The 23593-nt window shown below is 34.5% G+C and overlaps 2 protein-coding genes across 15 annotated transcripts; one reads left to right on the top strand and one right to left on the bottom strand.

The window, feature by feature from the left end:
- Positions 1–4086: 4086 nt before the first annotated feature.
- LOC132311941 (uncharacterized) lies at positions 4087–8100 on the top strand. Its single transcript, XM_059810112.1, has 6 exons — positions 4087–4395; positions 4750–4777; positions 6252–6482; positions 6949–7012; positions 7095–7154; positions 7709–8100. Exons 1-6 carry the CDS (start codon positions 4283–4285, stop codon positions 7762–7764), a joined length of 552 nt encoding a protein of 183 aa, XP_059666095.1. The 5' UTR covers positions 4087–4282; the 3' UTR covers positions 7765–8100.
- Positions 8101–8727: 627 nt separating this feature from the next.
- On the bottom strand, positions 8728–23240 carry LOC132311940 (probable E3 ubiquitin-protein ligase ZFP1). Of its 14 annotated transcripts, none has more exons than XM_059810098.1 (10): positions 23079–23240; positions 21381–21456; positions 19578–19662; positions 19287–19431; positions 12546–12676; positions 11170–11913; positions 10684–11090; positions 10098–10199; positions 9880–10017; positions 8728–9004 (listed from the first exon to the last, which is right to left on the bottom strand). In XM_059810098.1, exons 5-10 carry the CDS (start codon positions 12643–12645, stop codon positions 8855–8857), a joined length of 1641 nt encoding a protein of 546 aa, XP_059666081.1. In that variant the 5' UTR covers positions 12646–12676; positions 19287–19431; positions 19578–19662; positions 21381–21456; positions 23079–23240; the 3' UTR covers positions 8728–8854. The 14 variants fall into 14 exon arrangements, with proteins under 14 accessions (XP_059666081.1, XP_059666084.1, XP_059666080.1 ...); XM_059810101.1 differs by lacking the exon at positions 19287–19431 and adding an exon at positions 16811–17042; XM_059810097.1 differs by lacking the exon at positions 19287–19431 and having other exon boundaries at positions 21381–21487.
- Between the last annotated feature and the right edge of the window lie 353 nt (positions 23241–23593).

Raw genomic sequence — 23593 nt, 5'->3', positions numbered from 1 at the left:
GCAGCCAACACAAGAGCCAAATATCAATTAAAATTAAAATCTGCACCAACAATTCCGGGAATGAATTTTCCATTCACATGAGAAAATGAATTTCCAAATAGATGAACATCAGAACTAACAATTGAGTGAAATAATTGGGAAATATGTGAACAAGTGAATATGTAAACAACACATGAATTGAAATCATCTCACCATAAACTAATGACAACTTAATTGATTGAAATTATCACCACATAGTAATATTTACAGAGAGACTCTACAATTTTATAAGGGAAGGCAGAGATAAAAGAGAAATTAAAAAATAGTACCTGGGTTTATGTTGCTTGACTATAGTATTCAGAGGCCCAAACCAGTAGAAAAGTTGCAAACACAGTAATAATTAAGTTTCAAGAAGAAATGAACAGTAACCAAAATCATTGAGCACAAACAAGAAAATACCCTCAAAAATTTAAAAGCATGCCCACAAACAACATAGTAGGCCGAAGAAGATTAGGACTTGTATGTGGAGAAATGTGAAATCAAAGAGATAAAGAAGAGAAAGATGGAGAGAGCCTATCGAGGAACGACAGAAACGAAGTGAGAGTAAATACCCCTGGCCGATGGAGAGAGCCTATCGAGGAACGACAGAAACGGAGAGAGAGTAAATACCCCTGGCCACCGTTCTCTTCTCTTTTGTTTGCTGGTCACCCCTTGCTGCCGTTCTCTTCTCTCTCTCTTGCCCTAGCAAAAGAGGAGCTGGCCCCTTCTATTTCTCTAGTCCTAGAGAAATAACAATTGTTATTTCTTCTGTCACAATTGGTGTAAGAATTGATAAAGGCAAAAATTAACACCCCAATTGACATTATATTGGAGAGCCTAATTTGAAGCCCACCAACTATTTTTTTTTTAAATAGCAATACATTTGACATTGGATTGGAGAAGATCTTGCCAACACAACACAGATTTATGGCGCTCAACTTTTACTTATTATACTAGATAATGACGATAGCACGAGCAATACCAAAAACAAATAAAAAATTTACTAATGACCACTTAACAGCCCAATCCGTATTTTGTGGTCAGTATTCATCGTGGCAAGAAGTGGTGAAAAAAAAAAATTTAAATAAATAAAAAAAAAAAGCAAGAAGTTCATTTACTGAAGTCACAGACCATAGCACAAGTAAAACATAAAAGTGGAGTGAAAGAGTAATGTGATGTTTGATTGATTGATTGATGTTTAATTTTATACTAATATATACTAGTACGTGTGTGTATATATATATACTATATGTAATTATTGTTTTAGATTCCTCTTCCCTTTCTCTCTTGGCAAAAGATTGTTCATCGTAGGGTGACTAAGAATCGAATTATTTACGGATTGAAAATTTGAATCCGTCACTAATTCGTCGTCTTACGAATGGGTTGGTTCGGATTATATCTATTGAATAACGGTTTAATTTGAATATACAGATCGAGCTTTTTTCAAAATAATCTAATATTATTTATTTTTTAATTATAATCAAATAAATAAAATTTTAATTTATCACCATTAATTTATATATTTAAATGATCACTATTAATACATTAATCCATTAAATAATCATTAATTAATTAATACATTCTTTGAATATATATATATATATATATATATATATATATATATATATATATATATATATTTTACGAATCGAACTTACGGATCCGATCGAATTTTTAACAGTTTAATTCGTAAATTACGGAATTGATTTTTTTTAATCCAAACGATCGAAGGGTGGAACTAAGTCGATGCTTAAGTGTTTATTTCATTGATAAACACAATACGGGAGATTGAATCAGATTCGCAAATTCAAGAGTTGTTTATCCACCCCTAATTGTTGGTTTGTGTCTTCACTATTCCATTCCTTTATCATTCTTAATTCCTTGTTGTTCCTAAATCCTTATTGTCAACGTGTAATTAAAACGATTGTAACCAATGGTTCAGTATTGACATGATTATCTTACAAAAACACAGAAGAATTAAATTAGTATTGTTTGTGGTGCATTAAGAATATCACTGGGGAAAAAAAAAAAAAAAGTAAACGACACCGGATTCTGATGATTAGGATAGTGATTAATATTGAATTAATTTTAAATTATAGTACTAAGAGTAATTTACAAAAAAAAAAAAATTATATTTTAGTATGAAACTTGGAGATCTAAGTAAAACTTGAGCTGTCAATAGTGATATATATTTCACCACGTAGAAAAAAAAGAAGGGAGAGAGGTGATGAGAAGAGAAAGGATAAATGACAATAAGCCGTCATTATTTTTTTACAAATTTCTTTCCTCCAAAGAGAGGATTGAAGGCAAGTAAGATGCCAAGAGTCTTGTGTCGTAATAATATGTTGTTTTACTTTTAAAAGTGGATGGTAAAAGTTTGGTTCTCCAAATGAATAAAGTGAATGTGTGAGTGATACGTGTATTTTATGTCAACGAAAAAAAAAAAAAAAAAAAAAAAAAGACAAGTGGGGTTTATAAAATTTTAAATTATAATATCATTCTTCATAACAAAGTAAGTGATGAATATAATTAGTAAAAATAATTTAAAACTATCTCTTCCCTTCTCTTAAAATAAGTTGTTAGTTCTTTCTCTTCCACCAACTGAACAAAAAACCAAAAAAACACAATATCTTTCCTATGGATGTTGTATCCATACATTCTTCTCTCCCTTTCATTTAAAAAAATAACAAGTAAGAAGATAATTATTGATGCGTATATGTCTCATATACCGAACCCCAAAAATAAAATAAAAAATAGAAAAGATTAATGTGTGTCTCTCTTGAAAAAAATAATAATAATAAATAAATAAATTTTGTCCCACTAAAATAGAATCGTGAGAAAGGTGCGCTTAGAGACAAACATTTGATATTTTACTAAGTGATTGTTCTAGACTAATTAAACCAGCTCTAGTAACACTTGGTAGACGACAGTTGTTACAAGAGGAGTCTTGCCCCACATCAAAATCGAATGGAAAGTAATTAACTATATATAAGTTGGGTGTTAATACCATCTAATAATTTAAGCTTTTGGGATGGATCACAAAGCACTCGGGCCATTACACTTGGTATCAAAACCAAACTAGTCCTTAATCGGGTGTCATGCCAAACGTTTGACCTAGAGATATCCTAGTTTGCAATGAGGGTGTTGCGAGTTCAAAAGGGGATGCAATAAGAGAAGTCTTGTTGACATGAATACCAAGCACCCCACCCGAAGGTGTCCGAGTCTGCAATGTGGCCATTGTGATATTGAGTGGGGAAGAATGCAATAAGAAAAATCTTGCTGACATGAACACAATTAATTATACCCAAATCCGCTCATCGTTTTTGTGTGTTAGCTCGTGGTGTTAAGACGCCTTGCCTAAGAATGAAATTTGATATTAACCCCAAATTTTTATATCCTTAAATAACCTTTATTTCAAAAAAAAAAACTTGGATACAGTATACAAACACCTTTTTTTTTTTTTTTTTTTTTTTTTTTTGTTCCTTTATTATTATTATTTCTATTCCTTTCTCTCCTGGATGGATATTTGGTCTGGTATAAAATGTATAATTTATAACAATTTTTATTTATATTAAAGACGTGAAAAACTTGAAAAAAGGAAAAAAAAATAAATTAATTAATTCAGTCTCAAAATGATGCCCTTGATACATTTGTTACAATTATTAATCAAAACATAACAAATAATATAGTTGAAAATTTAACAAATGAACAATCAAGTCATCCAATTAGTAATTTTGCAATTCAAAAAAAAAAAAAAAAAAGAAGAATAAATTTTAAATAAAAATTATTCACTAATATATAATATTAATATTTTAAATATTAAAAGTTAATTTTATATTAGATTGATCGGGCCTTGGTTAGTTGGTTAGTCCACAGAAGTTCAGGTAAGACACGTCCGAGCTTATAGTGATTCACAACTGGTTACTACACAGGTGACATGTGGATACACACCCAGAGAAGAAATATTCACACACTTGTGATAATAATTAAAAAAAAAAAAAAAAAATGGAAAAATATTCACACACTTGGAAAATATATGGTCACACATACGAGGCTTTAAACAAAGAAGAGAATAAACAAGAAGAAAAGTATAATTGAGAGAGACAAACATCACCATCAGCAGTAAGTCACTGAAGAAGCAATACCCAAAGTACAAATCTGTGCAATATATATATATATATCTATCGTCTAGACACTGATTTTCATTCATATCGATTCATCTATCGATCATCAACCCACAATTCGATCAATCTTATTGGCCTCCATGGAAGTCCGACACAATCCGGCAATGGGCAACTCGTCAGGAACATCACCGCCACCTTCGAGCCTGCCCAAAACTTCCCCGAATTTCGTCGACACCACTTCGGCCTCTCAGAGGTCCATTTCTTTCCATGTATTTTCTTGGAAGTTTTCTTTTGATTCTGTTTAGTTTCTGACAATTCATGGGAAAAGAAAACAGAGTCAATATCTTGTATCTTGAATCTTAAATGGGTTTTCATTTGATTGGACCCATGAACGCATAATAGAAACTATTTGGTAGTTTAGACAACATTACACATTTGATTCAAAAGTTTGTATCCCTTTTCTTTCTTGCTTTATTTTTCTTTTGCAAAATTCTCAGCAACCAAACGGAGGGTCAGGGTCTGTTACCCTGTTAAAATCTTACTAATATACTTTGTGCTTTTAGCTTTTTTCATGTATTTACTGTAAAATCTTATTGTTCCTTTTCAGGCTTCAGAAGGAGTTGATGTCTCTCATGGTAAGCTCTCTCTTTTCTTTACCATACATGATACACACCACATGTTTGTTTTGTGGCTGTTCATTATAATACTTGTAATGCTTAGTACAGTGATATTGCTTTGGTTTTATATGTTTTCTCAGTAAGTACCAAAAATTCGTGTACTGTGTTTCTCAGATTTTTGTTTGATCCCCTTCATACCCAAATTACACATTGAATTGTTGATGGTTGCAACTTCCAAGAACATAGCAATGCATGTCAATTTGTTTGCAAGCCTTAAATTAATGGTCGTAGAATGTTGTTGTTGTTGTTGTTGTTATGATAACCATCAATTCAGATTTTGAGAAACAACTTTGTTAGGTTGGTCTAGTTAATCCAATACATCAGACTAGGCTCCATGAGTAGAGCTTCTTTCAAGTTAATTTCTTCTCTTGTATCTTCAAGCTTAGCAATCCCTTGGATTGGATCTTCTCTGCTCTATTGTTGGTGGCGGTGTCATCGTAATGGCTATTTTAGCATGAGATCAACAATGGGGATCTCCACATCGATTTAGTAGTGAATGATAGTGATGGCAAGTGCTAAGAATGATCGAGGATGAGAAACTGGAAAATACTTATGTTGTGTTTGGGAGCATTGAGGTGCATTGGATTTGGGATTGGAGGAAACTTAGTTCAAAGTTTTAACTAAATTTATTCCAAATCCAAATTCAAGCCGTCGATTCAATGCTCCCAAACATAGCGTAAACAACTTTCCATGAGTTTCATTTTGGTAATTAAAATAGCTATTGTGGCAAGTGTTCTGTTTGTGTGTTGTCTGTTTGTGTCATTTAGCAAATTATTTGAAGAACGGTGGCATTGAATTTCATATACCTGTTTGGCAACTTACGGCCTTATGTGTTCATGCTGTGGGACTTCTCAGAAGATTTTTGTAACGCTACACCAGAGGATAAGATGTAATGACTTGGATATCTGCAGTAATGATCGAGATATCACTAACTTTAGTAACCTCTTTTAAATCTTTTGAGTGTTTTGGAATTGTCTAAACCTTGATTTGTTGTTTAGAAGCACAAAATATGTTCAATTCTGAGGTGTTACCAATGTTAAAAGCTATGTGTCTCATGCTAGTGATTGGAATTTTTTCTGCCAGTGCAAGCAATTATCTATTATGCCTTTAATGATCCAATAAGCAAATTCGTATGCTACATTCTCATCTTCCTTTTCCTCCTTTAGAATGAGGATATTGAAAGTCAGTGAAGTGTTTACGAGTGGCTTTTGGAAGACTAGATGTTTTTTATGCTATAATCATGGCCTATATACATACATCAACAGTGATATATATATATTTTAAGGTTATTAGGTTGGAATTTCTTTGTTATCAATTCATTAAAACAACAAGGGAATCACATTTTTCTTTCTTCCTTAAATTTTGCTAGTTAAATTTTTTTTTTTTTTTTCATTATTTATTATTTTCACATTAATAATGTCCAACTTCACAGATGAGTGGTGGAGATCTTGGAATATCAGCTTTTCCTGAAGGTGATAGCATATTTACCTGGATCGGCACCATCGAGGGCGGGAAAGGAACCATGTATGAGGGCTTGTCTTACAAACTTTCTTTGCATTTTCCCCTGGAGTACCCTTTCAAGCCACCCCAAGTGAAGTTCGAGACAATGTGCTTCCATCCGAATATTGATCAATTTGGCAACATTTGTCTTGACATCCTTCAGGTATTAATCTGTCTAGTTTAATGGTTTTAACAAACTTTGTGGTAGCCGGTAGTAGCCAAATCCAAGAAGAATGAAGAAGGAAATCCTTTTGACCGCTATTATGCGGAACATATTACCTGACCTGCTTATGGTCTTCCAAATATATTATGACGTCGAAAAATGGAACAGTTGGAGAAAAGTAACAACTCTGTTAGAGAGCACCTTATAGGAGAGCCATCATGTTGGAAACTAAAGGTGCTCTCTAACAAAGTTTAAAAAGAGTTCAAAATTTTACTTAAATAGTATCGACTGGGCATATTGGTATGGACAAAGAACAGCTGGAATCGAGTTATTTCATTCCAGACTACTATGGCAACTTAGCAAGAGAGGGATGGTAGTTTCATTTTACTACTAAGTTACTTCAATCACATTTGTAAAATGTTCTTATTAAGTTTTTTGATTCAATCGTCTCTTTTTCTTGCGGTAGGACAAATGGTCTTCAGCTTATGATTGCAGAACAATTCTTTTGTCCATCCAAAGTCTCTTGGGAGGTCAGCTTAATTTTCCCTGTATGAGATTTGTCTTTTGATTTTCATTTGTTTGTTTGCCCTAACTATTAGTTGTAACATACAGAGCCCAACACTGAGAGTCCTCTCAACAGCTACGCTGCAACACTGTGGAATAAAAAGGAAGGTTGGATTGCATTTCTTATCTTCCCTTCCCATGCATATTTTATTTATTTATTTATTTTTAATTTAATATGAAGATTGAACACTACCTTCCGTGTTCATGTCGATACTAGATTATAATGATCTAAATTTGAATGAGTCTCACTTTCTTGCATTTCTGATACATAATATTCAACACATGAGGTCATTTATCAATACGATGATTGCAGCCTACAAGTTCTATCCTTAATTTAAGGGCATTGTCTCTATATGAATTTGTGAATCTATATAGACTAAACACCTTAAGGATATTTGTTCTGTTTTAGGGTTGGAAAAATGGTAATCTCGTCGGGTATTTTTTTCCCCTCCCGGTAAAGTCTCTTCGTCTATAGTTAAAGGAATTGTTAAACCTGTTTACATTGTGGAGTGTTTACTTCATAAAGTGACTGGTCCAACTGATAACGCAGAAAAAATTGTAATCTCAATGTTTAAAACTTTATAAACATTGTGGAGTATTTGAAGTCATAAAAGTGATTGCTACAACTGATCTGAAAGTGTGATTTTGATATTTCCTTGCAGATTACAGAAAAATGGTACAGAAGCAGTATTTTGCAGGAGAAGTAATTGAAAGCTGATCTGTATATTCTTTTATCACAAATAACCAGAATGCCTATCATGTTGTCATACAGTACAATTTGTCTATTATATAGCTAGCTCTTCATTTAAATTTAAAGGTTATAGTTTTGTTGTTCCTTTGGTGGCCTCTCTCTTCTTCTTGGTAAAGTTGTTCATTGAATGATAGTGAAACACTGAAATTGTAATTAGCATCAATTTATGGATCTGTTTACCTGTAATTAGCATCTCTCTCTCTCTCTCTCTCTCATTCGGCGTTCTCCAAATTCAGAGAATATATCTTTTTCCAATAATTTTTCCTTCGATTATGAAATAAGAATAGCAGCTTTTCACTTGTACTTCGTGCCTATATACGAACTTAATATGTATAAAAGGATCATTGCTGGTGTGGTCTCCATTAATTGGATTTTCTGGGAGTATATTTTGACATTATTTGTTCAAAGTGGCTACTCTCAAGGTTTGGACTAGAGAGATAAAATGCTTGAACTGTGATGAGAACCCAATATTCACATTTAACAAAATGATCCTATAATTTTTTTTATGCAAATTCTGTAAATGATAGATGGTTTTCAAAACTATAATTAAATATTATAAGAATGATATACGAGTTGACTCGGCTTGTCCGACTATCACAAAATCATGGTAGGGCCGGTAGGCTCACACAAATGATATGGGACTCATGTCTTGTGAGTGAGTCAGTACTAAAACAACCTGAGCATACTTGTTTAGCAATTGCCCCATTATTTGCAACATTCACAGGAGCCCGCCTCTTTCTGCGAGTTGCAGCACCACTCGGTTAACAAATGAAGAGAGCAGAAGACGAGGCAACTAGTTGATCACGACGACACAACAGAGAAGACCGACAAAGTGACAGCCCATAAAGAGAGGAGAGAGGGGTCAAAAAACCCGAAAAGATGCAAGGAAAGTGATGCAGTTGAAATCCCAACTCAGTTTAAATGCTACAATTAAAGCAATTAAATAATGTTATAAGGTTTTTCTTATTCTAAATATTGTGCATTAACACAGGTGTTTGTCTACTATATGCACACAAAAAATACAGAAATTTAACTTGCATTCAAAATGAATCCGACTTTATTCCTCCGTTGGACAATCCGCGAGAGCAGGAGCCTTGCAGATGGGGCAGACATTCTTCATCGACAACCACTTTCTGATGCAGCCCACATGGTAATTATGTCCACAATTCTTTATGATTCCAACTTCCTCTTCTTTCTTGTACTCTTCCTGTGAATTGCAATAGCAAAAAAGACAAGCTAGTTAGTTGGACATCCCATAAAAGGACATACATTCTCTACATACGGATTTTTGAGTTCTCTTCAGCTTCTACTTTCTACTTCATATGTTCTGTACAAAGAATTTGTGGCAATACCCAACTGGTAGTAATCAAGGCTCCGTAGAGCCGAGTTTCAATATAGGGAAGATCTTGTGTTGCACCTCCTCTAACACACAACATGGAAAGATCAAAACCTAACAATTAATGGTCTCACCTAACCTAAGATTAGGGCAGTTGTTAAATTAAATGTTATTTTTTACATATGAGGTGACATCATAATCATCAGCAGAAGCAAGGTGCAGGAGACCTAACAAGGAAAGTTCAAGCGAGACCCATTATAAATCTAAACGTGCTATCTTTCGAGGCGACAGGCTTTGGTGACTCATATAAGTAAGCTGAAAATCAGTAGTTACAGTCATGCAAGAGAAAAAGAAAATATTAGACAAGAACTCCAATTGGGGTCATGCAATTTGGCTGAATCCAACCCAGTAAAGGAACAAGCAGCAGGAAGTATTCCATCTAAATGATTAAAAAACACACCATCTTTTTTGCTGGGATAAATTTGTGCATGAAACCATAACATAGTGGATATTTTAACAAGTGATGACATGACATGTTTCCAACCATTGGATTTAGGCTTGTAGATGCTTGGAGAGAAAAGGGTTCGAGAGGATCCATTTCCTTAATCAACACATTCTAAATTGGGCCACCTAGAGATGCAAGTTCCTTTTCATATACCACTGGCCATCATTCGATAATCATAGGCCCATATTTATGCAATCTATTTCATTTTAGGTCAAAAAGGCAAGATCAAATAATTTCTTACGAGGCAGATGACGCAGGTTCCTTCCTGAGGCTTATCATCTGAAGAACAGTACATTATTTCTGTCAAACACTTGAAAATCATATCTTCAGACAAACCCGTGTTGACATTCCCTATCCTTTCCCCTAAAGCAAGAAGTTCCTGTAGAAAACCAATTTATAACATGCATAAGAGCTTAGGACGACCGTAAAGTAGCAAGGAGATCAATGTTAGTTAGCAACCTCAAAACTCATGCTGTCAATGTCTAGCCTCATGTCTCTATGTTGATCAAACAAATCCCTGAAACCAGCATAAAAAGATGGGTGATCCACCATCATGAGAGCCTGCATGGGAAAAGAAAGGATTCATGTTACCAGCTGATAAACAACTTAAAGCATTAACACCTGGACATGACCCAATATGTATCTCAAATTGGAGATTATGGATGTTATAAGATTTTTAAAAGACCATAATAGATTGATAAAAGTAATTATCTCTAGGATTCATATTTATTTATACCAAAAAAAATTTATATTCTGTTTAATCAACACATGCATGTCCGATATTTGTTGAACCCAAAAGCCTATAACAGTGTCCTTGTCACATAGGTTTTTTTTTTTTTTTTTTAATGCATACCCAGACTGGTCATGGAGAGAAATGAAATACAGTAATGAATCAAGTATTAGTGATTTTCCTGTAATCATTTCGAGACGAGAAACTACAGTCAGAAATGTCCTCAGCCCCGCAACCACGGACATCAAATGGGTTAACAGATGTTGCTCTATTAATTTTAGCACAAGAAAGCCAACAAAAAATAAAATCACACACCTCGGGTCCCATTCTTCCATAGGCATCCGCAACCCTAGGAAATGATTGGAATCTCTCAGTAACTATCCTAGACCTTTCATTAATGTAACTGTTGTGCCATATTCTGGCAGATGATGGCCCTGAATGTCTGGAAGGATACACTTCTGAGAGTGACTGCAAACCATTTTCTGAAGAAGCTGTTTCATGTCCCAAGCAAGGGTAGCTTGGACCAGTCCTGTACGAAGGTGTTGCTCTTTGAGGATAATAGGTATGGTCTTCCCTTGCAGACTGAATGTGGGGACCATGCAGATACTGTGAAGATAAAACAGGATTTCCACCTGAAACAGAATCATGGTAATAGCAACCAGTCTCTGCAGTGCTTCCTCCCACAAGAAACTGATTGGTTGCACGGCTAAAGCCATTGGTCTCTGCAAGTTTGCCAAGCATCTCTCTTAAATATGGTTAACAAATTACAGGGAAAGCAAATAGGCAATAGATCAAACTAACCTGAAGTTGAAATCCTTCCGTGAGCAGCATGAGACACAGGAATAAAATTCCACTCGTGAGTCCTTTCATCAGGATTGATATTAGTAAGGTCTGCCATCCCAGAAATATTTGTTAGCTGGGTTGTTGAATGGTAATGATGAGAAGAATAGCTTGATACATGACTTCTCACATGGTTGGCTTCCAAATCAAGTCTGGTTCGGCTTCTCACATTCCTCAATGACTCTTCACCAGCAATTGAGAGGCTAGTACCCCTATATTGAGGTAAGCCGATAGGTCCTGGAAGAATGCGTTGATGATCTAAAGTTGGTATTTCCTGCAACAACTCAGAAGAGCCAGAGGAACTTCCTACATCATAGAATCTGCTTGTGCTGCCTCCTTCAAAGGCCATAGAAATGCCTGGGCTTTTTCTTTTAAGTGCCCTTCTTCCAGTGCCGGTTACAGGATCAAGTAGACTACCCTCAAATCCATGAATAGGGTGTCTGTTGTTATAACTAGAATGTGCATGGCCAGCATTATTCTCAGGTGCACGATATAAGTTTCCAGCAGCTGGTGAGAGTGGAAAGGAATCATAAACAGGGCCTGAAAAAGTTGGTTGAAATTGTGGTACTTCTCTGCTGAAGCTTGAGGAGGAAGACTCATTTGCTCTGCTATCTGAGTTTCCCCTAGAAGCGCAGTGTACTTCACCCCTTAACATATTGCCCACTGGATAAACATAAGAGCCAGTTTCTGGAGCAACAGCCCTTCCTGACATAAAAATATTGTGAATACTACTGTAGTGGCAGTAAGAGAATACAAGAAGGGTGGGGGCCACTGGTGGTTCAACCTAGTTTCAGTTTCACTTTTTAGCAAATTCAGACCAAAATCATTGAAAATTCAGTCAGCAACTTTATGAAGGCCAAAAGTGAATAACATATCAAATTACAATGAAATTTAGTAATTTCTTTCTTCTATTTTTTTTTGGATCACATCCTACACTTGGGAACATTGCCTTAATTTTTAGTTTTAGAAATCAAGCCAACACTAGGTTTCGTCCCACCAACAGTTTTGCATGAGAGCAGTTTAAGTCGGACACAATAGTAGAGGCAAAATGCTACCACTTGGAAAAAATTTGTTGGAGAAAAGAAGTAACTAAAACATAGTGGAGAGACAATTGACAAGAGTGGAAAGTAATTTTTTTTTTTAAATTAAAAATATATATATATACATATATATATATATATACATATATATATATATATATATATATATATATATATGAGATGAGGAGCATACACGCATAGAAGGTGTCCTCCTTTATCATCATACTAGCAATTACAAAATTAAATACAAGAAACATTCAAATGAATAGAAATAAAGACAATTACAAGATCAAGTACCCATATGAATATAAGTATGTTCTGCAGTTGAATGATTTTGGTTGACACCTTGATCCATCTCTGACATATTGAATGAGTTGGAGAAGTGTCTATGTTCCATGGCTCCCTCAAAGCAGGAAATGAATCAAGCTCTGGAATCAGAAGAGGAAATCAGTAATACCAACATGCATTCATGAAAAAAACTGCCAGAAGTTCAAAAGCACAATTGTGGCATGAAGATTAAAGAAAGTATTCTACCAAGAGGGCCTCAATGGAGTGCCCTCCACATGCAAAACTTCCATAGCATAAAAGAATTTCTCTTAAAATATTGAATTTCATGCACAATTATTGAAAATTAGAAGGAAAACCACATCTTTAAACCATGCATTAATATAAAGGCAATCTAAAGCTTGATGAATTTCACGCAAATATCACTCATACATAAACTCTGTTGCTTACAATTTTTTAATTCCTCCCATTTCTTATGGTCTCTATTCTATTTTTTAAGTAGCCCTTTTTTCTAAAAAAGCATTCTAGTTTCAAGTAGGTGAGACCCATAACCTCGTACATAAGGTGCATAACATTTATCATGTTAGAATTAGAACTTAGTCTTGGCAAAATTCGTTACAAAAGCCGGAGTCTTTATGTTTTAGCTTTTGATTAGATTTTCAAAAGTAAGTTTAGTTAGTTTGTGGTGGTACCTATATCCAAGAGCAGAATTAAAATTTGAAAATATATCAAAGAGCAAAGAGGTAAAATCACCTCTTAAATAAACTAACTTGCCAATTAGGGTTCATAATCATACATTCTCATTTTAGGGTACAATGCATACACAATTCAATTCATAAAAACATGTTTTGAATGCATGAAATTGTATTTGGAATAAATATATTTGAACAAGAAATTTTTACAAAAAATAGTAAGGCGGTCGATGTGTTGACCGATCAAGAAGGTCCAAAAAAAGCTATATTGAAATTCAGAATAGCTTGATGGAGTGCTCGACCGATCAAATCTTGGACAGTAGTTGTCCATCAATCAAACTAGGTGCGAAATTTTTTTGACAACTTTGACTAAGAACGCTAATTACGAATGAATCAAATCACTATAAAAAGACCTCTATGCTCTCATAACACAAAAAGTATATACAAAGAGATCTCTACACACATTATTGAGAGATCACATAGAGAGCAATTTTTTTTTCATCATCCAGCATGTTGCATTAAATAGTGAGTTATTATTCGGAGTGTTGTTCATCATCTTGTGGAGCTTATATAGTCATCAACATCTAATTGAATCTACAAAACAAACACGCAACCAGGATGACCAGTGGCTGAGACTGAATCACTAGTTCAAGAATCAGATTTGTGAGGACCGAAGTCTATTAACAAGTAGATTGTGTACCCGGAGACTCGAGGAGGGTTTGGTGGATCAATCTGTGTCAAGGAGGTAACCGGGGTTCTTGGTTTGGGAAACTCTAACCTAGTTGTAATCTTCTTTCTCGTACTGGATTCAGTTTGTTTGGACTAGCCTGACTAGGTACCATGGTCTTTCTCCATTGGGGTTTTCCACGTAAAAATCGTGTATTCTTATGTGTTTGAATGATTTATTTATTTCTACTCTTTACATTTGACTAATTCATATTGTCGCATTTACAGTAAAGTTGTGATAATTCAAAAATCAATTATTGTTAATCTATTCACCAATCTAAATTTGTTTTGGGCCTTGCACCAACTTTAATATCAGAGCCTTGACTAACGTTCTAATGTTTTATCAGACTAAATAAACTATCGATGCCAAAACCTGGAGGTATTGTTGCAAGTACATTTCTTATTTCAGTTCAAAATAGCTGGTAGATTTGATATCTTCTATAACACCAAAAATTTATACATGGAGGCATTTCCATTATATACAAGAATATATCAATTGCATACAGTTTGAAAATAAAATACAAAAACGATTGGCACTATAACATAGAAAAAGTGAAATTACTGGAACATCAATTAAGTACAAAGTCAGATTCACCTGATCATGAAACCTTATTATTGCAGACAAAAATTTCTACCAACTCCCTGAGTTACCAGTCAAGGGATAGAAGAGCTCCAGAGATCCAATATTGAACAAAATTGTGCCAGATGTAAAATTAGCATTTACCAGTTTGACGCTAATTAGAAATAATTTTCTGGAAAGTGGAAGAGAGGACCTTCAATTATAAGTGTTGAAGAAAGAAATAAGTAATCCAGTTGGGTTACATTAGGTTGCTGACCAGCAAGACTTCAGCCAAACCTTCATGAACTTTAAGTTTGAGACATTTCTCAAATGCTAGCCTTTTGTAATGAGACCATTGTGACAGTAATCAGATACCTTAAAAAGACGACAAAGGTAAGTTTCGACAATCCCTAACTTATTCACACCAAAATCAGAGAGTAGGAAAGGATCTCTCTTCATAGGCCATATAGGAAAGTTTAACCAAATAATGATCTCTCAATTATGAACTTGAATATCAACATTGTTACAGGTAGACACAAGGAGTTGAACAAGCAGGCACCGCTGTGTTTTTGAACAAGAAAGACCACAAAGAGCGACAGCGCTCCCCTTTCATCCAAGCACCCACCCCCCCCCCCCCCCCCCCCCCCCCCACACACAACAAAAAATAAATAAATAAATAATAATAATAATAATAATAATAAAGTGAAACAAATAAATAGGTAGGAAAAAAACTAAAACTTAAAACAATCTAAGTAATTGAAAAACACCTCATCCAAGTCACTAAGAAGCATCCAACTTAAACCTTCCCAGAAAACAAAATTAGAGCATTTGGGAAAATGTAACTACACCTTTTTCTCACAAGATATAAAGGGCTAGCCCAGTGCAAGAAACTCATGCCATTGCGGGGTCTCGGAAGGTCAGATGTATATAACCTTACCTCTGCATGCGGAAAAGCTATTTCCTGTTCAAATCAATGACCTCCAGGTCACAATGGAACTGGTGCTAAGGCCCGCCCTCAAAAAACATTTTTATCTTCTTCAGTCCCCCGAAAGGAAGAGAAATTAATGCAAATACAAGCATATTGCCTTTGATGATAATTCATGAGAAGTCACTAAATTCAAGAACACACAAAAAGCCCCAGAACAGAAGCCAGAAGAATAACCAAATATTTGACTATATCTAAAAAAGGACAAGGAGACAATTTCTTACAAAGCAAAACAAACAACACATGGGTTGAAAAATAATAAAGAAGATGAATCCGTCCACTAAAAGGGTCAACTCAGAATTCTATCCGACGGGGAAATCCTAAACAAAAAGAAAAGGAAAAAATAAAAATAAAAGAGTTCTCAAGAATTAAGAAAACATAAAACTGTTCTCAGAGAACAATCTTTTATAGTTCTCTGAAAACAAGCATTTTTATAACTGAGTTTTCAGAAAACAATTTTCTGAAAACTGAACCAAACAGAGGTTTTTGTATTGTTTTCAGTTTTCAGTTTTTTTGAGATCAGTAAACTGTTTCCATAGTTACAAACCAAGCAAGCCTATGAGACTCCATGTTTCCTAGAAGGGCATTTAAGGAGTTACAGTGCCCTCCCAGGATCTTTTTTTGCTTTGAGGTGATTCTGGCAATTGATAATTTGGGAAGTAGAGGACAAAGTCTCGAAATTGGTAATGTATGTGCAGGGCAGCAGAGGACACTTACAATCACCTCTTCCTCTCCCTCTTATGCGTCTGTTGGATCATATCGGGCTAATCATGGAGCTTATTGATTTCGGGAGAAGGGTTTTGTGCTCATAGAAGAGTTCAAGCAAGTTTGGAAGGCTGGGAAGTTGATAAAAGAGGAAGTGCAACAAATTTGACAACAGTGCCATGGCAGTACAAAGTTCAAACAAAGGTGGTGATGGATTGATAACAGTGCTGTGATGTGCAAATAGTGGTGAAAACACTAACGGAGATGGAAAGTTGTATAATTGTGTTAGTGATGGTGCAGCCATGATGGTAGAGGTGGCTGTTTGAGATACGAACAAGCTAGCGGTAGGATGGTAGTAACTTTGTAAACAGCGATGGGGAATGTGGTGACTGGTGATTGTTGTGTCAAGGTAGCAGAGGTGGCAAAGCCTGCTAATTATACATATAAAACAGTATATTATGCCTCCAGCCACTATTTTAAACAGAATTTTCCCCCAAAAAAATAACATGAAAGGAGATTAAATATGACCTGGGATATCTGGTCCACAAAACATTTGATAGTGAACATACCACACATTCCTCAAATGAATCTATGTTGAAAAAATCAGGACCTTTTCAGACTAACATCAAGGAATCAGTACTGAATGCCTCCCATATATCTCTGTGGTATATGAACCAATATATCAAGTTTTCTGTGTATGAAGATAACATCCTTGAGAAATGAGGTAGCATGACAAACTACATACATCAACACCTTCGACAAAAAAACCTCAAGGTTTCTCCTGGTCCCTGGTAACTAAACCACCTGTTCATTTTCCCTTCATTGCATGAAAAAAATTATCCCTGAGAAAAAAAAAAAAGATCGTATACGGCCCCAGCAGTTATATCACATAAAAGGGAAAATTTTGAAGAGGCAAAACAGGATAAGGATATCACATAGAGGATAGACTACAAAACCAATGACTGAATGAATAGAATGTCGATACATCAGGAAAGCCAAAACTTACGACATCAGTGAACAGAAACCAATAATGTTGAGGACCATCATTGAAGATTGCAACACTGAAACCAACAATTAATGATGGAGAAGCTGATACTTGCGTCAACTTTTGCCAATTGTAATGTCTCTACAACAATAATATATAAAAAACGACTGAATGGATACGATGTTGATACATCAGAAAAGCCAAAACTTGCGACATCAGTGAAAAGGAAAGAATAATGTTGAGGACCGTCATTGAAGATGGCAACACTGAAACCAACACTTAAAGATGGAGAAGCTGATACTTTTGTCAACGTTTGCCAATTGTAATGCCTCTACATCAATAGTATAGAAAATTATGCATACTCGCAACGAATGCCCAAACCATATCATCAAATAATTAATATCAGTTATATCACAACTAGGCCTTAATATCAATTACTTGCATCCATTCGAATAAATCTGGCATCAGCAAAAGATTGTAACCTACCAGGCCCAAAAACTTGGGGTCAATAAACTATTGTCATAGATAATTCCCGAGAATCTCAATGCACATGTAATGCTTCTGTGCTAGGGTTGAACAATAAAATATAAGCTTAAAAGCTACAAAATCATGTACACAACTTGAAATAATCCTCCTTTCAGAAATATTAACAATATCCACACCTCGAGGAAATCAATAATTGGATAGAGGGACCTTCTAGGTGAAGTTCAACTCCTTGTCAGAAGCAATTCTAATAAACTGTTTGAGACTGGAGCAATAGTTGAAGCAAATCCAGATGCATCCTTAAAGCAATTTTAAGAAGAGCATGAAGTGGAAACCTCAACTGGCAAACAGATACTTTAAAGGCAAGTGATATTTGACCAATAAAGAGGAGGGACAACAGACAATCAAATTCAGACTTAACAAGCGCCTTTAGGAATTTGTCAGTGAAAAATATTTGGTTCATCCTCTTGAAACTTTCTCAAATGTCTCTATTTCTACAGCGACAAACTTACACATAGAAGCCTTTTCATATGTGCCATTTATGCATTTTTCACCAACACTTGAAGGAAATCAAGTAATACTATCTTGCTCATTTCACCAACTCCATTTCTTTTTTCTTGATAAGTAATTCACCAAACTCCATTTCAGTAGAAGATTCGTAGTTTATTGATATCCTCACCAGTTCTCCCCAGCCAATGGGTTCAAGTTTTTAAACAACATGAATAATTTCCCACCCATTTGTTGAGATGTGGTATATATTTTGTTTCAAGAGCGCCACCTGACATGTGAAACACCAGAAAAAGGTTCATCATCACTGTGGTGGCTACTGATTTCAATATCATAAGAGCACAAAGGCAACAATTACCTATCTTCAATAACGTCAATTGTTGCATTTTTATTGATATCCTCACCAGTTCTCCCCAGCCAATTGGTTCAAGTTTTTAAACAACATGAATAATTTCCCACCCATTTGTTGAGATGTGCTATATATTTTGTTTCAAGAGCGCCACGTGACACATGAAACACCAGAAAAAGGTTCATCATCACTGTGGTGGCTACTGATTTCAATATCATAAGGGCACAAAGGCACTCCATATTGTCATGTAACAATAAGGTTCAAGAATAAGTCCTCATAATCAATGGCAAATACTGTGAGGGCTAGTGATTTCAATAATATAAGAGGCACTCCATATTGTCAAGTAACAATAAGGTTTAAAAATAAGGCCTCATAATCACTAGTCAATACGCTTTTCTCCATGACTATCCACTTTCACTGTTTGATTCCGGTGTCCTACGCGTAGAGGAACCACATAAATCCAATGCCGACGGCATATAATCCTATAGTCTCATTCAAACAGAGTTAAAGATAATCAGCAAATTCTTTGATTGCAACCCATTTTAAATTGGCACTCATGCAATCAAAAAATTAGGCCCTTCCAGCACAAGAATAGAAGAACGCAAGGGTTTAACTGCCATGGATATGCTCGTGATAGAAGGTGGAGACCTCTCCATCTATAAATTTAAGTTCAGGCCCTAAATAAACATTTCACCACTGAGAATAACCATTGTCTCAGCAAATTATTTTTAGCGATAAACAAGTGTTAATTACAATTTTTACCCTTGATTCATTGTTCCAATACTGCCCCTAGGATGCTCAGAGTACCTGGGGGCATGCACCTTGATACGAAGACTACTTCTATGGTTGTAACATCCTGAAAATGAACTGCTCCGTCACAAGCTAATTGCAATATAAGGAACATCCCCTGGAGTAACACACTCATATTATTAATGTGACTTTCATTGCGAACAAGTAATTATATGAGACTTTGGCAAATCAAAAATCAGATCCATAGAAATCGATATAGTTTGCTTTCCGGGCAGAAAGGTTGATTTCTAGCACAAATTGCACCTGTTAGCGTGAAATGGATCTTGGTTGGAACAAGGGATTCCAAAATGAAAATCCTTCTTCTGTTGCTCAGAGAAACCAAAAGTTCCTGCAATGCAATACCATTTATGATTCAGATGAACTGAACAGGAATGGAAGACTCTGACTAGCAATCTACCGGATGTGGCTCCTACAAATAGCTAGTGAATGTTTCTCACCAAAAAAATAAGTAAATGAAAACGAATGAGCTGTTAGCACTGTAAAATTTGGATCCTAAGAAATCATAAATTAGATTGCTTTCAAAAGCTCTTTAAGGAGACTAAGATCCTTGAAGGTAAATGAACATATTCAGAACCAAGCCCAAACGCCACGCAGAGGGACTTAAAGCTTGAAAAAGATAACAATGCAAGATACCTGTTCAAAGGAATATGTACACTCCAAAAAAAGTGGGGATAGAAAGAGAGAGCTATTTTAATTACAAAGTCTCATGCACTTGTTCATGCAACGAGTTGGGCGTTAAAAAAGAAACACAAACAAGGCAGGATGCTATGATGGATGATAGGAAGGACTAGAAGAGCGAAGAACAATAATGAACATGTGAAGGGAAAACTAGAAATAGCACATGCTAATTATAAAATTCAAGAAAGTAGACTTAGGTGGTAGGACTATATACAATGTAGACGCGAAGATGCCCCACTTGTAATATGTTTAGTTGTTTGCCTAGGAGATAAGCGACAAAGAGGCCGACCAAAACTTGCATGAGATGAAATCATGAAGTAATTAAAAATGATTTTCTAAAAAATATATATATAAATCTAAGAGAAGACGTGAAGTTTAATATGAAAGAATGGAAAAGGAGAATTTATATGGCCTACCCCATCCATGTGGAAAAAAGGCAAGGATGATTCTGATGATGACTCACATGTTCATGCTGATATCCCACAGTTTAACAACTTCAGACAACGGATGTTTGGGCACATCTCAAACAAAAGATATGCATTAAGAAGAAAGATATGCCATCAACATCATGAACCTGCATATTGAACCAACTACACCTATACAAGGATAAGGAAACTGATGACAGCCGAATGGTATTGCAAGGTTTCTTCATGTAGCCCCTTAAACAATGCAGTGATGACACTGAACACCACAATTGCAATAAAACTCTATTAATTTAGTCATAAGAATTTCTCGTACTATGAAAGAGTATGAATTTTTGGCTTCTTCCATAAATTAAACCTTATCATCAGGATAGAGCTTGCTTAAATTAGTCTTAATTTGCCATTCAAAATCCAGGTAATGTAAGCAGTGCCACTAATATACAAGGTTCTAACCAGGACAGTTTTCACTTTCTAAAGTTTTCCAGTATTGTTAATGGAAAAAATAACATATGCAAAATCATACAGACAGGATAATATTATAGAAAGGCAATTGCTGCTTCTACTGTGTAGTGTGGCTGGAAATGTCAATTTTAAACATTGCAACATATATATATATATGGTTAAAAGATATTATATATTTGCACGCCTAGTTTCTCAAGCACATTATGCTTTTCCAAATATAAACAACTCTGTACACAATGCTGTATCATCATCAGTGCAATTTTACCAGTCTTGAACCAGGATTAAGCCATATACTCAGAGCCATTTTACCAGTTCTGAACCAAAAACCAGCCATATCATTGCAAACAAACAGGCAGTCACTAGCATGAATGACGGTAACAAACTGAATCAAAGTTCATGATATCCAAATGTAAGATTGACATTATCAATTGTGTTGACACAGTCCATAGTTCTTTAGGCTCCATTAGTGATCATAGATGCATACCATTGAATGCCACCAGAAAAGTAAAGGACAACAAAGCATCCAAATGCCATTACAATTCCAAATGGAACCTTAACACCTGCAGTGTTTTTTCTTCCCGTGAATAAAGACTGTAATGTTCCACACATGATAGAAAAACACATCAATAACAGAAAATAATTTCCTTTTCTTTTCTTTTTTGGGTAGGTGGGCTTGGCAAACAAGACAATAAAAATCGATCATCCTAGACCAAAAGCAACCAAATTAAATATTCAAACATGAAGATTCAGAAGAATAAAAAATAAAAATAAAAAAATTATGATATATATAAGATAATATATGTGTAAAAATTCAATCCACCATTTTACAACATCTAAAATTATCCAACCGTAATTACCAAAAATTCCTTATATGGTAAATTATGTACAGTTAGAAAAAAGAATTCCAAATTATGTAACCAAATGTATAGTTTTTTTAAACTAACAGATCATGTACAAGACAATAATGCAAGATTGTGCATCATCGATGCATTATTCATCTTATAAGTCATTTTAGAATGGTAAGAATGTATTTTTATGAGAAAGATGGAACATGTTGGCATATGATCGTTTAATATAATATCGGAGAATTATGGATAGAATGTTCAAGGGATAAAGAATCGTAAAAGTTTAGAATAGTAGAGAACTTGTAGAGTTATAAGAAAAACAGGATGCCCAATTATAAGTATAAAATACTCGGCTAACATTGTTATTTCCATTATGTGTATTGTTGGACATCGTAGGACGGCATATGTTATTAGACACTTCTTTGACTTTAAGCAATATCTCTTTATATTTTTTATGAATAGTGTAGGTAGAAGTGATAACTTCCATAGATGATAAAATCAAACTAGGCACACCAATTGTTAACACTAAAAATTATTCAAGACACTTGGACCATTATAACTAATCTATATCTGCATTATTTTACTATAAATGTCAATGAGAATTTCAATTTTCCTATGACATTTTTTAAATTTATAATGTCAAAACTGATCTCTTTGAATTTTTTATGTGATAGACAAAGGTTTTTAATTACATGCAATTGCAGGTAAATTTTTACTGTTGTATATAAGAAAACATAGATAATCAAGTAAAAACTTGAAAATAAGTCAATTCCATGCCATTTTGTAATCAAGCATTGCATATCGCATATGTGTTATTGTGTATATATTTAAATAGAAATGCAAATAAACCACAAAATTATTAATAGCCAACTCCACTGAATAAGACCCAGTATGGATAACATTTTCAGACAAGTTACCTTGCTTCATATCAAAATTTTGCTAATTTATTATTGCTCTGAAACACTTACCAAAAAATTATTATTGCTCTGAAACACAAACAAGTGGCAAGAAAAAATCCCAAAAACAAAAAAAATTAAAAACAAAAAACAAAAAACAAAAAACAAAAACAACCTCATGATCAATCGCCGTAATAGTATAAAAACACTTGTTCTCCATGTAGATCATATTCTTACTACGGTCAACATAATCAATCCAACAAACAACAACACAAAGAGGATAGTAAACAAATCGATCAAAATTACCGGAATTTAACAAAATATGAGAGTTAAACAACAATAGAACCGATTGAATTGATGCACATCAGAAACGCATACACACGTATACATGTATGGATACATATAAATATACGTGTATGTATGGCAACTTATAAAGCGTACCGTGAACGTCGAGCAAGCGTTGACAGCGACAATAAAGATGATCGGACGGCGTTGGAATGGACCAACCGGTGGATTTCGAAGGGGAAAGATTGTGTGGGGTTTACTCAAGCGGTAGAATTGGAGAAGAGTGTATTCTAAAACAAAATGTACCTTTCCCTAGCCTTACACAACAAAAATTTTAAGATTTTAAAAACAGAATGTATTAATGTACCTTTTCCTTAACCCTTTACACAACAACTAATTACGTAGTTGAAAAAACTAAAATTCATTTAATTAAGGTGCTCAATTCAGCATATTATTTTATTTTATTTTTTTACCAATCAAGTTTAATGCTTTTAAGGCTGAAAATTTTTTAAAAAAAATAAATTAAATTAAATTTTACTTTTAAATTACCATTTAAAATTTTTTTAGTACTTAATTTTTAATTTTATCAAATAGCACGTTTCATGAGTTTATTAGTTTTCTAATTAGTTCAAAATTTAAATAACCTATTTTTATTTTTTTTTTACATAATA

Source organism: Cornus florida, unplaced genomic scaffold (genome assembly GCF_030987335.1).
Source record: "Cornus florida cultivar Cherokee Brave unplaced genomic scaffold, ASM3098733v1 CherokeeBrave_3.0.0_Hap2_Chr06, whole genome shotgun sequence".
NCBI classification, from domain to species: Eukaryota; Viridiplantae; Streptophyta; class Magnoliopsida; order Cornales; family Cornaceae; genus Cornus; species Cornus florida.
This window is presented reverse-complemented; position numbering and strand designations above follow the sequence as displayed.